At 40.5% G+C, this 17,539-nt stretch overlaps 1 protein-coding gene across 2 annotated transcripts; it reads right to left on the bottom strand.

The window, feature by feature from the left end:
• Window positions 1-1,194: 1,194 nt before the first annotated feature.
• Window positions 1,195-16,017, bottom strand: glyr1 (glyoxylate reductase 1 homolog (Arabidopsis)). Of its 2 annotated transcripts, XM_035614702.2 has the most exons (16): window positions 15,890-16,015; window positions 14,352-14,388; window positions 14,172-14,251; window positions 13,940-14,078; window positions 12,710-12,820; window positions 11,726-11,809; window positions 9,761-9,814; window positions 8,711-8,761; window positions 8,459-8,532; window positions 8,082-8,181; window positions 7,214-7,324; window positions 7,014-7,115; window positions 6,517-6,679; window positions 5,234-5,413; window positions 4,973-5,097; window positions 1,195-4,609 (listed from the first exon to the last, which is right to left on the bottom strand). In XM_035614702.2, the coding sequence occupies exons 1-16, from the start codon at window positions 15,925-15,927 to the stop codon at window positions 4,535-4,537; spliced, it is 1,524 nt and encodes a 507-aa protein (XP_035470595.1). In that variant the 5' UTR covers window positions 15,928-16,015; the 3' UTR covers window positions 1,195-4,534. The 2 variants fall into 2 exon arrangements, with proteins under 2 accessions (XP_035470595.1, XP_035470596.1); XM_035614703.2 differs by lacking the exon at window positions 11,726-11,809 and having other exon boundaries at window positions 15,890-16,017.
• Between the last annotated feature and the right edge of the window lie 1,522 nt (window positions 16,018-17,539).

Below are 17,539 nucleotides of genomic sequence, written 5' to 3'. Positions count from 1 at the left end.
TCCGGGTGTGACGTTCACATCAATGCCGATCGGTGGTGAAGCCGATTATCCCCGGGTCTATTGCAGTCATTTGACCCAGGGCTGAATGCCGATTAAACGTTTTCACACTGCAGGAAACGCAGGGTGTTAGCGGGTTTGAATGGTTTTTTTGGCTTTATAAATAATCTGCCAACAACAAAAAAAAATTGAGTGAGTAGAGTCAGGTGGAGTCCCGTTGGGGAGGTTCCTACTGTCATTGCAAACTTTGCTGTACTTTTAAATTTGTCAGCCCTCGGGGACCCCCTACTGACCTGGGGGCCCCAAGCAGTCGCCTGCCTTGCCTGCTGGCAAACAAGCGCCTCTGCGCATGGGACTTACCTCAGCTCACAGTGGCTGATGGAAAATTCAACTCAATTCAAAAAACTTTATTGTCTATCACATAGTCACAGAAAATTGCCTAAAGTTTGTGACCCGAACAACCTAAAAAGAACATAAGACACATAAAATCACACAAACAGTTCAATAAAACAGTAAAAGCATGTGTGCAAAGCAAAGCTGCATTAAAAAATGGTGTATATTTGGCCAGTTTTAAAGTGCATTTTGCAGTGGTAATAGTCAGTTCTCTTTCAGTCAAAGCTACTCTAAAAGAGGCTTTGTTCCATTTCAGAGGCTGTATCGCTCCACCAAGTACATCTTTATGAGCTGACAATGACAATCAGGTTGGATGACAGTAAGCTCAATCTTCTTCACATTCAGAGGATAAATATTTCATATATTTTCCAATTGTGAACAAATCCCAAAGAAAGACCAAAATACTCACAAGTTGTGTGTGCATCAAAGCATCTTACTCCAAAAGCTTTGAGTGACGAGTTCCTTCACTAACTTGAACCCACACACTTTTGATCATGACTTCCCACACACGCACACCATCCTGCTGCTAGAAACACCAGAGCACCAATTAATCCACCACAGAAAATAGTCCCCAACAAAGACAATTTCCTCAAGTTTGAGTATAATTTGTTAAAAACTACAATGATCAGCTGTTTTAGGACATTGATAAGCCTGTTTTGTAAATGAAACTTTATAGTTGTGGCATTTTGTAAAGATTGTTTTGGGCAAGAACTAATGTACTTTTGACTGAGGGCGACAGAGGACTGAGAGGTCGTACGAATGCATTCTGGTTTTGAGTGGAACTGAAAAGCAAATGCACAAATGTCAGTAATCAGGAGAGGATTTATTAAACAGCACAAAAGTCTTGATTTCCACACGTACACAAAATCATACATATCCCCAAAAGCAAAGTTACACCCTTCTTTCTTCAACAGGATCCAAGTCATTGTCATTTCAATGCAACAATAAGCCTGATTATTTAAGCTACATAGTAATAAACCATTTACACTTAAACAATCTACAGTATTAAGACAGAAATATGTTAGACAGTCGCTCTGTAGTCAAAATCAAGAGACGTTGCTTTCATTAAACCTGTTAATTGTAGATATAAAAGAAACCCAACTCAACCTAATGCTATTTACATCCGTCTTCTAAAGACGCTTCTTCACACTGAGGCTAAATTAAAAACCGTGGTTATCATTTCTTTGGCAACTCTTCCAAAACCAGATTCTGGATGATTAATGTATAGTAAAATTATTCTGCTGAGAGAAACTTTCAACTCATCAAGACTGTAAAGTAACTAAACACCATGAGTTACTTTTTCCTGCAAGGAAGCAATAACAGTTGGGGTTTACTGATGGTGTACATGCTTCACACTTCAGTTTCTTCACGTCATGGTGGAAGAACAGCAGGGCAACAGCTTTTAATAATCGGGGACAAACCCCACGTCGACAGGCATTGTCGAGTTTTGACGTGCCTCGAGACGCATTTCTCCGTCAGTTTGTTTTTCTGGACAGATTTGCTGTTGTATTGTCATCTTGAAAGACCAATTACTGCACCTACACCAACACCATGTAGGAGATAAGAGGTGAAGTGAAGTCAGCCAAATCTCACATATATATATATAAAAAAAAAAGGAACAAGGTGTAAAACCCCAAACTCACTCTCAAAGGTGACTTGAGCTAAAATGTCACACATTATGATCCATCTGCAGGTTATAGTGGTGGAATATAGCGCAGCTCTGACAGGCACATCAAAACTGTACTTGTGTCTCGTCTCTGACAAGCCCAGACTGAGTAATCAACTGTATCAGTACTCTATCCTGTTAGCAGGGAAAAAACTGTGCAATGTTTTTTTGCGTATGTTGGCCATGTCTTTTGCATCTGCATACATTTCAAGGGCATGTTTCAGGCGACACAGTAGAGTGTCGACACTTTTGGCCCTATCCAAAGCATCTCCTGTAAAAACCCTTACTACATAAATTAACTTGAAAAGAAAATGACTTGATAGCTCAGAATCGATCCAAAAGGTTGTGGTTTCGGACTAAACCATTAACATGCATTTACACTTTTGTCCTGAAGGTATCTTTTGCTTTTCTTCAAATCATGATTTATCCGAGCAGAGTCTGATCAGATCCACTGAGGTATGACACATGCCAACACACAGACCTGAGCGCTTCAGCGACAGAATGTAATCCTGACCTGATTAAGACTAATAATAAAATGGAGCCAAGTATACACACATGGTGGTTTGTCTCAAAAATTCAGTTCTCGGCATAAACATTTGAGTTCAAAACTGATAAGAATATATCTGCTCCTGTTCACTTTTGAACATGCAACAAATATTTTTAATAATTGTTTATTGACGCACTGGTAAGATATGTAGAGTGGGATGTTTCTTTTCAGAGCTCTCTGTGATTGACACATGGCTTTGTTAATGACCCCCTTTATTTGGTCTTTCTCTACTGATATTTCTTATTATGTGCGATCAATCTATGCTGAGCGTATATCAGCTGATCATGCTGCTGATTTATCAGTCAAGTTCCAGAACTGAATCAGGTCTTGTATACTATGAACCTAGTGGACTTGCGAGGACCTCTACTATGTATTCAAGGTGGCCCCCACTGCCATGTGGCCAACTACCATCCCTCCCTTTATTTTAACCAAAGTAAAGTGAGGGCAATATAATAAATAAATTATGAATCTCAAACATCTCATTGGGGACCGGCCTGTTTAAATATGGAAATGGAACGAACGGCTCAGTGCGTGTGTATGGGATGGCGTGCTTTATTAGCTTCTCAATAGTAATGTTGCTACTGACTGTGGAGCGGAGGATGTTGTATTTATTCTAGAGGCAGTGTTTAAAACTAATGATATAATTATGAACTTCAGTTAAAATGCAAATCAAGAGGTGGATTCATCTTGCTGCCTGGGTAATATATTAAAAAAAGAAAAACAGAAGAACTGAGAACTCTCAAACAAAAGAACGAAGTGTTGAAATGTGGAAATCTCAAGTCTTGAGATATTTCAATTATTACTGCATTTTAAGGCCTCAACACTTACGTTATTCTGTCCTTAATCGCTTCGAAGATTAATCCTTAAAACCAACGTAAAAGCCTACATCATCTAGTCAAACACAGAAACAAGCCGTGAACATACTGCACCAAGAAGACCTGGAAAGAAGCATAAATAAATACATCTATAATTGAAAGACTTCAGGGGTTACAATATTAAGGCAATGCAGGGGCATGTACTTGGTGCTCTCTCATGGAATTCTCCACATTTAAAAAGAAAAGCAAATATCACACTCAATTAAATAAACTCTTCATTTGCACATCAACAAAAAAAAATCTTTAGGGTTTCTGCATCCGCTAAAGCTGACAGCAATTTCTCTGGACTGAACATCTGACACTCTGCTCATCACAGTAGCACTGCACCACACATCCTTGCCATACACCCTGCATTACTTCTCCCGCCCTTTTTTTTTTTTTTTTTGAGTTGTCAGAATCCAGACAAACTGCCCCCATAGCAGTAGTAAAACCTTGTTTGGAGTACTGTTGTGGTGTGTTCAGATCAAATGCAAGGAAAGTTTTTCCCATGGTGGGATTACTTGCAAAATCAAAGCAAAGATGTGACTTTGCACCGGGTTAATGCTGTCCGCTCGAAATGAAACATCCTCAACTTGATCCTGTTTCTTGAAAGCTTATCAAGGCTGAGATTCTCTCCTAATTTTTTCTAATCATCTCCTTATTTTCGACCATCCGCGGAGCTTTACGATGCGTCTGTACTTTATAGAGACAGAACACAAAAGGAGATAAGTCAGACAGTTGAACGACCAGATAAACTCGGAAAATATGAACCAAATTAGCACTAGCATTAGCTGCCTTCCCCAGCTACTCCACAGACTCGCACTGGGCAAAAATCCACTCAGCTTTTAGTCTGAACACACCATTACACCTTATAATCCCCCGGTACAATCAGTACAATACTGAAGGTTGCCTCTAAAAATTTATTTCATCCCATGACTTGTGGGCAAGTAACATGGCTGCCACTGAGGCAAAATGAAATAGAACAAGTAGAATTGAAAATAAAAACTCTGATAAATGATGAGGGAGAAATAAGAAAGGGTTAAAGACTGTGGTCCGGAGGATAGGTCACACCCCGCTCTAGTGAATGTAGGCTCTGTAGACTGCAGAGATATCATTGTCTGACTGGTCCAGTGCCTTAGCCCTCTTGTAAACCTGAACAGGAACAGAAAAACAAGAGTTACAGTTGCATTGCAGATGCTCAGGGTTAATGACATCTTACGAAGTATATGCAAAGTTTTTACGAGAGGAGGAATGTACTTGAGCAGTCTTCCACTGACCCAATGACTGAGATACAGTCATGTGTCACAGACTGAGATTTTGTCTATGACACAACAGCAGAACTGGACATTTACAACCAAGGTCAGTGGGTTAACCATGACCTTGATGACTGAAAATTTTCACAGACATGATCCTCCTGATGCATGAGACAATAGTGGTGAGTGAGACACCACTAGTGTCCCCCCCCTCCCCAAACACACACAGAAGGAAAGTGTAAATGAAAGCACAGGTTTGTACCTCATTGGCAGCTGCAGCCATTGGGGTTGGATGGTTGGCCATGTCGCCCATGGAGATGGCTAGTCTCAGATCCTTCTGAATGTGTTTCAAATAGTAGTCGGGCTTAAAGTTGCCCTGTAAAATATCTGGTAAACGCAGGAAGAAAAGTTATTCCACAACTATTTTCAAAATACCTCACAATATTTTTAGTCTATGGCCTCAAACTCTAAACAATGAAAGGAGAAAATTAAAAAACAGATAGTCAACTAACAAATTACTTACTTTGACATTTCTGGTCCACAAAGGTGCTCGCCATCTGGCCCTGGCAGAGGATGTCCAGGAAGGTCTGCTGTGACTGGCCAGTGGCCTGGGCTAGAGTAAGCCCCTCTGCAATGGTGGCCATGAAGCTGCCCTGCACCATGTTGACTATCAGCATCATCCTCGCTGCGTTCCCTGCCTCACCTTAAAAACACAGACATATTCTTATACATGAATGAAAAGAGAATGATGCAACAGTCTGCATTCAGACTCCTGGGGGTTAAAGCTCCCAATGAATGTACAAAATGTGTCACCTGGCACGTTGAGCACGCTTACAAAATAAACAGGAAGTGGAAACCAGAGGTGATAAGGACTCACTGAGAACTTTATTAGGAACACCTGTACACTTGCTTATTAATATAATTGACTCTGGTCATTGCTGTCAGGTTCCACTCCTGTCTGCCAAGAACAGAAACCCGAGGCTGCAGTGTCACAGACTCAGCAACATCGGACATTTGAATATTGAAAAATGTAGCCTGGTCAGATGAATCAGGATTTCTGCTGAGGCTGCAGATGCTTAGCTCAGAATATGGAGCCAACTTGACTTGTTTCAATAGACCAGGCTGCTGCTGGTAGTGTGATGGTGTAATGAACGTGTTCTTGTCACACTTTGGGCCCTTAAAACCTGACAATATTCATGTCTTTGTGGCCACCGTTTACCATCTTCTGCTTCCAACAGGAAAATGATCCATTTTACAAAGTAAAAGTGTCAAATTGGTTTCTTGAGCATGACAGTGAGTTCAGTGAACTTGAGTGACCTCTCGGGTCACCAGATGTGAATCCTGGATGTGGTAGAACAGGAGCTTTGAAGCATGAATGTGCAGCTGACAAATGTGCAGAGGTGACGCGATGCAGTCATGTCAACATGGAGAAGGATTTTGGAGAATGGAATCAATGCCACAAGAACTGGAGCCGTTTTGGTGCAAAGGAAGGAACTACCCAGTATTAGTCAGGTGTTCCTAATAAAATGCTCACCAATTGTTTTAATGGTCATTCACTGATAGAAACACTGCACCATGAGCAGGTTCAGTCGCCCCATACCTTATTGTTTGGGGAGGCTATCTCAAAATCCAGCGTTATGACAAATCTTTGATAGACTAAAACAAATAAAACTGATATGGGCCGATGGGTCTGATAACCTTGTTTGTTTGTGTTTATTACAACCTTGTTAAAACCATCAAGAGTGTATCCAACTGTTAAGCCAGTTTCATTTTTGTAAACGTATCACTTCATTATACCCTACATACCCAGGAAGAAGGAGGTCTTGCCCATGGCCTGGAAGCAGCTGCTGCAGTCCTCGTAGACCGTCCTGTCACCGGCTGCCAGGATGACCAGCATCCCATCATTGGAGAGCTGCTGGCTTCCTGCCACTGGAGCTTCCAGGAAACGGCCTCCCCGCGACGTGATCACCTGCAAACAATGAAAAACAATTTAATCCTGAAATACTTGTTATCTTGTTGGAATATTTTAACAATGCTTTTCTTTCTTTTCTTTGTCTTTTTGTAGTTTTTCTATTTATTTATAGTACTTAAAATATTTATTCATCATGTCTCCTTTGCACATATGATATGCACAATGCACTTCCTCTTATATTCTTTTTATTCTTTAATAAAGTAAGAATTTCATTGTGCCATGTAACATTGACAGTTTTTACTGTACATATGACAATAAATGACTGATGTCATCTCATGTCAAGTGTGTGTGTGTGTGTGTGTGTGTGTGTGTGTGTGTGTGTCTCTCTCACCTGTGAGAGCTCTGTGATGGTCTCTGGGTCAACAGTGGACATCTCAACATAGCATTTTCCTGGCCTGATTCCCTGCAGCACTCCACTGGGTCCCAGCACCAACTGCAGAAACAAACACATACATGGAGATGTTTTGACCCATACTTCACTCATTCACAACTCAACAGGAAGCCATTTAGTGTGGTTGAGATGATACTCACATCCCTGGCAGCCTTTGGGTCAGAGACACAGGAGAAAGTGATGTCACACGTGGAGGCCACCTCTGCAGGAGTCCGGCCTAACCTGGCGCCCTCCTGAATGAACAGGTCACACTGGAACACAGCGGGCAGAAGTTGTTAGCAGCATGAACACACAAATGAACACCATCGTTCACTGATGAATAGCCGCATTCCGCATCCACACAGATACATTCTCATTTCAAATTAAAACCTAAAATGATCTCTGTCCAGGCAAGCGTTTAGCACTGCATCAGAAATAATCTCCAACCTTGCCATCACACCTGGAAACACATATCACATGACCACTCATGTACATTCGTCATGTGCATGCGGTATAAACAGGAAGCGGATTGTCTACTCTGCAGTTGGTTGCTGAGTTACATATCATTCTACAAGAAACAGGAATGGTGAAAAATAAGAGCAGGGATTTCTTATCTTGGACAATGAGGTGGAACTGTTACTGAGAGTAAGTGTCAACGCTTTGCATTGACAACTGGCAGTCGAGTCTTAACTGATAAGAACCTAACAGGAAATGAATGTAGGTCACTGCATTTCCAAAAGTCTCCATTTTAGGGTTTGGAAAACCAATGTCGAGCGGTCGCCAGACTGATACCTTTTAAAACTACAATGTATCAGTGTAGACTTGGCCTTTTGTTGGTGTGTTATTGCATCTTAAAAGTCTATAATAATAACAGTAATGCGCACTAAAAGGCATTTAAATACCATAATTTACCATCATCAAATGTGAAGGAGCTTCCAAATTAAATGTATTATCAATCAGAAGATCATCAACAATGCAACATCTCACTGATGTTAATGACTCAGCCAGTGACTGTGTCACATTACGCACCTTTTCTGCTGTGCGATTCCACACGGTGACCACGTGACCCATTTTCAGCAGGTTGGAAACTATACCACTTCCCATCAGCCCCAGTCCCAGGAACCCTATCCTGGACAGAAAGGTCCAAGAAGAGCAAACATCAAAACACAAGCAAACAAATAATAAGATATAAAAACTAGCGAATCTCCCACTCTCTGTTCTCTCTCTCTCTCCTAGTGCTGGTAGTGCAGCAGTGCAGAGTTTCTCATTATAATGATTTAGTGGATCCTTTTTTTTTTTTTCTCTCATCACATTTGCAGAAAAGCTCTTCCAGTTTGCCAGCTAAATTTAGTAAGTCATTTTGATAATGGTGTTGTTGTAATGCTGCAGTGAGAAAGTATTAATACCTTTTATCTGTGGGTGTGATGCTTCCATTGATGGCTGTGCTGTCTGCTGCTTGGATAGATGTTGACCCTGTGTCCTGCACAATCACAAAAAAACTGTCAATATCACAAAACAAAAACTCATTCCTAGTGTTGGACCATGTGTAACACATAGTACTGTACAAGCAATAATATGTTTAACATTTAAGTAAATCAATTAAGGTGAATATAATAATTTGGGAGGTTATTGTTACAATTTTTATTTTTTTATTTTACTTCTTCAATGATCTTCAGGCGCTTGCTGATGGGTTCCATTGATGAGGCCGCCTGTGGGTAGGGAAGAAACAAACAAGAGACTGCCATTATGCTCTACACATTACAAACAGCACCACTGCTCAGTCAGTATGTGTAAGAATTAACTCCACCAAGGAGGTTATGTTTTCACCTGTATCTGTCTGTCAGCAGAATTATGCAAAGAGAACTGAACAGATATGCACCAGAATGGTGGAGGGATGGGGTAGGGACCAGGAAAAAAACATTTGATTATCGTGTGGATCAGGTCATTTCATCAATCACTTTGTAAGAGAGGGCTTTTTTAGGGGGGATGTTGATGTTTTTTGAGAGATTATGGTGTTGCCCCAAAATAGTACAATTTGGTGCAGATTATTTGACTTCTACTATTTTTCCCTTATATTTCTAAATTTGAAAATTTATACAAATGCATAGGATTGTTTGGCCTTGGTGGAGGTGTGCACTGAGTGTCATTTTAGTTGGTACTTATTTTTGTCCTTTGTTCTCATCATTTGATCTAAACTTTACATAATTTTCACTTCATTTATTGCTTTATACCTGCCCTTTGCAAAGCACTTTGTAACCACTACTTTGGGATAGGTGTTATATAAATAAACGTTACTGTTATAACTGCCGTTTACTGTGCTGAATGTAAAAATGCCATTACGCAAATCCCCCGCATGGTGACAGAGAGGATTTATCAGTTTAGCCGCAGGCTGTTTCGGTTTAACTGTTACTGGCCTACATTAGGCATTGAGTTTTGGGTAGGGATGGGGGTTTGTGCCATGAAAAACACTGCAACCAATGGCAAACTCAGCTTGGGTGTGTCGCAATAGGAGAGAAAGACAGGGCACCACATTGACTCCTCCACAGATCCATATCACATCCAAGCTGACGCATTGAGAGAAAAACAAGTCCATAGATGTAAGGTTTGGCTGTCAAATGAGGTAACAGACAACATCAACTTCATCCCTCTAACTGAGCCTGAAAAAAATGGTGTAGAATGACTATGAAGGGCTGCAAGGATCCTCATACCTTCTCAGACTGGCTCAGTAGGAAGTGATGGAAATGTGGGTCATCTTTCACAGGCTGCAACAGAGCAAGAGTTCAGTGGGACAGTGATTTCTTTGGATAGAAAACCCCTGAGTCTACATTTCACAGTGCTGACATGCCAGGGCTCCCATCAAGGTCTTTTTAGAGAAAGCAAATTTCTACACTTTCATGGAGTTTCTTTCCTTTCTTTACCCAAGAGCGTGCTCTTTCAATTTGAGAGCAGTGTTTCCTCATTTCACCTCAGACATTCTGTTTTTTCCCCTTCAAAACCCTGCCCTCTCTCTCAAACACCCTCTGCTCAAATCAAGACTGTTTGTCTGATCAGTAAATGCACCTCAGACGCCATGAGATCTGATCATGTGGCCACATTCTTTAGCAGTAGGAATGCTTCTGGTCCTGGGCCACCTGCAAGGACATTCAGTTGGTTCCCACACCAAATAACTTGACTTTGTCCACAATGTCTGAATTTAAAAAAAAAGAGATAGAGATATATTATGAAAGCATCAATTATCTTGGGTGATTTGGTGTGCCTGGAAAATAACAGACACCAGGACACCACAGGGCGCCAATGGTTAATCACATCTGGAATTTTATTGGCTGGAGAGAAATCGAAAGTCGGAACAGAGCAAATCTGATTGTGACACTGAGAAATTATGCTCTCAAATTTAAATATACCGCTCTTAAATATAAATAGGGGAGGTAACTCCATACAGTTTCTAATTTGGGAGCAGTTCCATCCATGGCCTTAAAAATGGAATTGAGCCCTGAAGTGTTGCAGATGAAAGGCTAATAAAAACTCAAAACTCTACAGTAAAGCTTCTGTGTCTGTGGAAATTCTCATTCATCTAGGTCATGGTTAGAAAAAAAAGGATGTTGAATCAGGAGCAACTTGGTTACCAAGTCCAGTTGCTCCTGATTCAACACCCTTTTCTCACCGTGATTCAATTCCCTTTCTGGAAATCTACAGTGAAGGAAAAACTCCAATGAGAACCCTGTGCAATCAACTGCTGCACCGTTCATTCAGGTAAAAAGAAAAACACGGAGTAAACAGAAGTCATCTTCTGGAGAAATGTGTAACAGAGGGGCTGAGTACGTCCTCTGAAACCAGACAGCTTTGATTCCAATATTTCAGATACAGTACGACTATTAAAATAAAGTTCAACCCACAAAGCCAGTCAGTATCTGCTTCTCCCCATGTAAGTGGAAACTGTTAAAGTTTGTATGACTCCCAAATACACAATTGCATGTTGGATGGTTCAGTTATAAAGCAGAAACATATTTTGGTCAGTGGACAGAAGATCCTTGGGATTAAGTTGTATACAAACTATGTTAGCTACCGTTAGCCTGCCATTCCAGAACTAATACAAATATGCAGCCGAATGAGTGTGGCCTGATGTCCAAAACAGCCAAGACTCATATCATGGCTGTTTTTATGCATTCTGGACTCACAGTACATTTTATGTTGTTGGGAAAAAAAGTTGTTATGCTGTAACTGCAGCAGCACTGACCATTTTTGATGGTTGTGAATATGTTTCCACTGACACAAAGAGGACCAGTTAATGACTCATCTTGCATATGGGGGTGCAATATTTCTCAAGACGCTCATACACAAACCTGATGGTCATACAGGTTTAAGAGCATTTAATTCAGGAGTGGTCATCAACCCTGATCCTGAAGAGAAGGCTGCTAATAGACGGCTGAAGGCTAACCAGGAAATCAGATCAACTCAACCAAACCTCAGCCTCCCTTTGGGCCTCCACATGCAGAGTTGGTGACCATCTCAAAAGCACACGTCATACAGATAGTTCCCAGAAGTTTGAGAGTGAGCATCCAACAGGTCAGAAGGGAAAAGTCAGCAGTTTTTGGTGAGTAAAGCCAAAGGTTCAGTTCAGGTAAAGAACAGCAAGGCAAGGCAGGCTTGGTGGGAAGTGGGTGTGGTTCACCTACACTGCTTTCCCATTTGAGTCCTGTGCCAGGTCCAGCCCCCAGCCTCTCAATAGTGGATGGCTCAGGGTCAGAGTCAGTCAAGTCCTTAAGGAGGAGAGAGACACATGTTCACCTTCTAAATCAAAGGGTGACTTTGCTGCTTGTCTGCTGTGGTGGGGGACGTTTCTCTGTCATGTATGGAGGAGACAATGTTGAGTGAATTCCATTCAGCTTCACTGTTTAAGGTGGGGTACAATCTCAGACAGACAGGTTCAATCTCAACCTGGACACAAACCACCACACTGATCTGCACAGACAGTTACCACTACACATAGGAGAGGAATAGTTTTTTGTTCCCTAATTTTGGGTGAAACAGCCCTTTACATATTGGTACTGATGTCAGACATCAGTGTCACACCCCTTGCTGTAGTTACACTGCTAGTATCAGCCTGGCTGACATGTCCTATGAATGTATGTCAGGATGAATAAATAACTACATGATTGTATTATGCGAACCACATTCTGCGAGTATGAAAACAGATGACTATTCTAATGCAGGAACTGATTGGAAAACATTATGTAGCGAAAATATAGTGATGAAACCTCAACAAATTTGTTATTCAGCCCTTTTCCACTGCAGTAACTTAACAACGTAGGTTCACCTGGGGATTTCCGTCCTGTGAACCTTTTGGTACAAAGATCCTTTCGTGTTTCTGCTTTTGTTTTTAAGGGATAGTTCAGTGATTTTGAAGTGGGGTTGTATGAAGTACTTGATGGTGATCAAATGTCTTTTTCGCCACAAATCAGCTGTTGGACTCCGAGCTACCGCTGGTTCATAAAGGTATCCTCTTACGTCCACAGTGAATGGCATGTCTTCATCCTCATCCTCCAATTAATGTCCCCATCACCGTAAAAACAGTAAAAAAAAATCTGTTCAACTAATGCTGAAAGACCAGGTTTTTTTTTTGGTTTTTTGGTTTTTTAAATCGGCAGTGTCCAGCTGACCTTCTCAGAGGGGTCCTTCAGTGCGCTGAGATCCTCGTCATCCTCCTCCAGTATTTTCAGTGGCTTGTTAGGCGTCTTCTTTCCTTTTGAGTCACCTTTACCATCGGCGTTCTGTCAAAAACACAGACTATCATTTGGTGCTACCTCTTCAGCATGTCAAGAGAGTTGTGAGTTTAGATAACCTTTTGAGTTTTGCATGGCTTTCAGCTCTTACTGAGCAGGTTCCATGTACACTGAGCAATTGAAGAGCGTCCCCCGATGGTGAATGCACTGATTCTTGTGGGCAGATGGCCTGAGCAGAGACTATGTGTCTGTCCACCTGAATAAACACTGAGACTGAACATGATCCTGACGAGGATTCCATGACATGAGGTCTGGAAGAGCAGGTCTCTATGAGAAGAGTCTCACTTCATTATTCCTTCAGCTGATACGATCAGTTTCAGTTCTGGAAACTGGGGCTGCAGAGATTAATTGATTTTAAATCAAATTGTTTTGATTATTGATGAATTGTTCCTGGCACTTTGTTGAAGCTAAATGACAAATGTTTGCTGGTTCCACCTTGAAAAGGGGGCCCTTCTCCATTTTTTGGACTAAATGTTAACTCAATTAACTGAGAAAACAATTTGAAGATTGATAGATTGTGAACATAATCATCAGCAAGCATGTACTCTCTAGGTGTTTATTTTGGTTGTGTTGTGACATAACAAAGGGATTTGGCATATCACAATCAATTGTTTCCTTGGTAACAATATAAAACTATATCTATATCGCACCAGGGCTTCAGATTATCTGTACTCGCTTATTTTTTTTCCATACTCAATAAACATAAAAACTATAATGTGCGGCAGTAATTTAACATACTTTAAATTACGGTTAAGAATACTTTTAGGGATGTGTTTTTTGTAAAAACTAACTTAAAACTGACTGAGTTTCATATACCTTGTTTTTTAGTAGAAAAATCTAATCTTAACAAAGTTAAGTCTCATAAAATTGTGACACACCATGTCTTCCAAGAGTCATTTTGTGATTCAAGAGTCAAACTGTACATTTTCTTTATGGTACAGCTACTGTAACTCAAGATGTAACCTGTTGTTAATAATTTCTGATAAGTCAGTGAGCCTGTCAACATCCTCTTGTCTGAAATCCATGCATTACGCACATATGACTAAGAACCAACAAGCTATGGTGAAAGCAATATCCATAATCCATGTTTAAAGAACCCTCCATCACCTGTTCTTTTCCCTTAGCTTTCTTTAGGAAGTCTTCCACTGCATCAACTGCCTGCTGAAAGCGCTTTCCTTTATTAATCTTGATCATCTCCTCTTTGTGGGCATGGTAGGGCTTCAGTTGTTCTACTTTGATCCAGGCACTGCAGAGGCACACAGAAACACAGCTCTAACACATCTGGTGGAGAAGGCACTGCAGGGGTGGTCAGAACAGGTAGATTACAATGCAAACTTACTGGTCTTCAGTCCCAAAGAATTTCACAAAATGGCATTTTTTCCCCCTTGGCTTTTTCAGGTCCTTTGGAGGGCTTACTACCTAAAATGTGAATTAAAAAAATTGCAATATTAGCATAAGAAGTGTCATGCAAATTGAAGAAATTATTTTAACCAGCCATTGTCAGGTATTCACTACTTACCTTTCCTGGCCATGGTGGGTAACGCCCAAGCTTCCCCCTAAAATAAGAGTGATATATTAAGCTCTGGTATATGTCTCGCTGGTATTGGACCACTGTACATTTTTGGTAAAAAAAAATGCCCTAAGTACTGAGATGCAAAAGCATTAAGTCCAGAGAGTTGGCATGAAATATCTGGTCAGAGTCGTATTGTGATTGAGACAGTAACGGAGGGAAATTAAAAATTTGCTTGTTTTAGATTAAGTCGGGTTAAGTTCTGTTATAGCTGCTCATGTCAAGACTTGTTGAAGGAAGAATGTGTTTCATAGAAAAGACAGTATTGTTTTGAATCTGTCTCAAGACTATGTCATCAGCACATGTATCAAATACAAAATACACAGTTCTACACAGTCGTTATCGATACTGGGTAAAACAAGCAGAACTGTAGGTCAACTATATCACGCAACTGGAATATATAGAAAACACAAAATAAAAAGAATACAACAAAGTTGCAGTGCTGGGTTAAACCAACAGTGAGGCACATGATGTGGATGTGTTTACCCCCATGGTGCTCTTCAGTCCGTGTTGACGGGGTCCTACTTTGTTTGCCTTTATGTCTTCATAAGTCGTACAAGCATTTCCTCTCTTAATTAAAAGTCTGACAACTTGTGGCGTTTAACAAGAGGGTGTTAGAAGCGGCGACCAAGTTAAGTAGACAACAAGGGAAACAAACACATGCTACTTGAAATGCTGATGTCAGGGTTATGCAACATTCATCTTTGTTTAAAGAAAATACATTTTGAATGCGAGTAAAAGGCAGAACTCGACTTTTTTTAAAATCATATTACCCTTATCATTTTCAACGAATGTCAGTAGATTAGAAAGGATTTTTAAGAAACTGCGCAACTATGTTTCGTTATCCATGACGCCACTATTACAAGGCGACCTGTTATGTTGTACTGGTGATAATAATACCACCGTGAAACTGGTGCCACACAGCAACAGGGGGCGAACTAGTTAGTCATCACTCTCCGCTCAGAGAAGCCAAAGGTACGGCTAACATCGCCCCGAGCGCAGCCGCTAAGAAATACTTTCAAAATCAAGCGTACTCCGCAGAGGAAGTGCCGCTCCAGCCAACACGGAAGCCGAGCAGACGAGAAGGCACAGTGCTAGCAACGCTCTCAACAGACCACAACACTTAAACAACACGAGAAAATTGCAAGTGTTTGACAAAGAGTCAAAGATAAGCGCGTCGTCGAAAGGGCTTTAAGAGCCACAAGCGGCGTTGTGTCCGGGAAATGGTTAATTTAGGTCTAAACCCTCTGCGTAGCTCGTCCGCTTGCTAGCAGCTAACGACGGCTGTTGGCTGAGTCAGCTCGGTTAGCAATTTGTTTGGGTTGACCATCAACTAACCCAGTACTCGAACGTGTTCATGAATCACGTCTGGTTGAACACCGTCGAGAAACAGTGGCACTAAACGGACGAGTGCAATGCCCATTACATCATCACAGGGCCGTGTAGCAGACACGGCGGCGTTCAACAGTGTTTAACTGTAGTCTCACCACACAAGGTCCCCGATCCTCAGATGCACCGTCGCCATCTTACAACTTTAATAAAACGTCGCACTGACTGAGGGTGTAGACAACACACACCCACTAATCACATGTGAGGACAAGCCCTTCCTCTCACGTAACATCCGCATCCCTGTCTATCATCACGCTGCCCTTGGTTTCAGCACGAAGACGTTTTTCTATGTTTCGACAGGAAGTAGTCGAATAAAGATATGATTTTTCATGTATTAATTAATTAATACATTAATTCATTGTCTTTTGGTGTTACACAGTAAATATGTAAAAATGCTGAGAAAAATATATGATCATATATGGTGTATCTTGTAGTGCATATTATATTGTATTGATTGACAGATATTGTGCAGTACGTAGGTACTTTAGATTGCATTAGATTTTATAGCTATATTATAATATATGATAATATTGGTTGTAGTTGATATAAGAAAAGTATTAGATGTAGGATAAATATGCTGAAATTAATTTATATTTTGTTATAAAATAATTATAATTCTATAAAAATTATAATCAAATATTTCTAATTATGGAGAAGGGTTGGGATTAAATATGGTATACTTCTCGAATATATAAATCACTTCAATTAATGTTCATGGTTGGTTCTTTTTGTTAAAATTATTCATGTATGTGTATTTTGTTTATTATTTTTTGTCTGCCTGCAATGGTACGATCATTTAGCTTGATTGTTATTATTTATTGTTTTTGTTTTCTGTTTTAATTTTATTTGCATTGTTACGAGGGAGCAGGAAGCAGGACCCAAATGCAGATGTGGGGAAAAAGGATATTTAATAATAAAACAAAAACAGAATCAAACCAAGGGTGTCCACGACATGTAGCAAAACAGGTAACCCAAATACTTGAGCCAGGGGGAAAGCGCAGAAACAGACCGGGGAAGACGACCAGGAAACCAACAGTAACAGACGACCCAACACAGACAAAGGGAAGCACAGAGACTAAATACACACAAGGAGGGCAGGGCAAATAGAACACAGGTGAGACACATTAGGAACAGGTGCAGAAAATCACAGGGGCAGGCGACAGGAAAAACAAGACACCAGAAACAAGACACAGGGCAGGAAGTGAATCAACGCGCGGGAAGAGACTTCAGAATATAACAGGAAACCAAAACACGGAATCATGACAGGGGCAGGAGACATGGGCAAAGTAAAGAGGAACCGACAAAAGACCGGGAAACAGGAAGTGCAAAACTAATTCAAAATAAAACAGGAAATCATAACACGGAATCATGACAAGGGCAGGAGACATTAGCAAAGTAAAGAGGAACCGACAAAAGAGGGAAACAGGAAGTGCAAAACTAATTCAAAATAAAACAGTAAATCAAAACACGGATCATGACATGCATATTCGAAATAAACATTTAAATCAATCAATCAACCAATTCATTATTACGAAAATAGAACACTCACAAAAAAAATCGAAAGATGGATATTTTGGATATAATACGTCATCACTCTTAAAACTAATTCTGAGTTTGATAAATTATTCATAGTTATTTTATACTTCTATAAGATAAAAAAATAAATAATAATGTGGAAAGTCAGTCTGTCAAGCCTAAGCATGTCTATGAGATAGTCTACAAGGCTAACAGATATACGCTGATTTAAT

The sequence above is a fragment of the Scophthalmus maximus genome, chromosome 17, assembly GCF_022379125.1.
Source record: "Scophthalmus maximus strain ysfricsl-2021 chromosome 17, ASM2237912v1, whole genome shotgun sequence".
NCBI classification, from domain to species: Eukaryota; Metazoa; Chordata; class Actinopteri; order Pleuronectiformes; family Scophthalmidae; genus Scophthalmus; species Scophthalmus maximus.
This window is presented reverse-complemented; position numbering and strand designations above follow the sequence as displayed.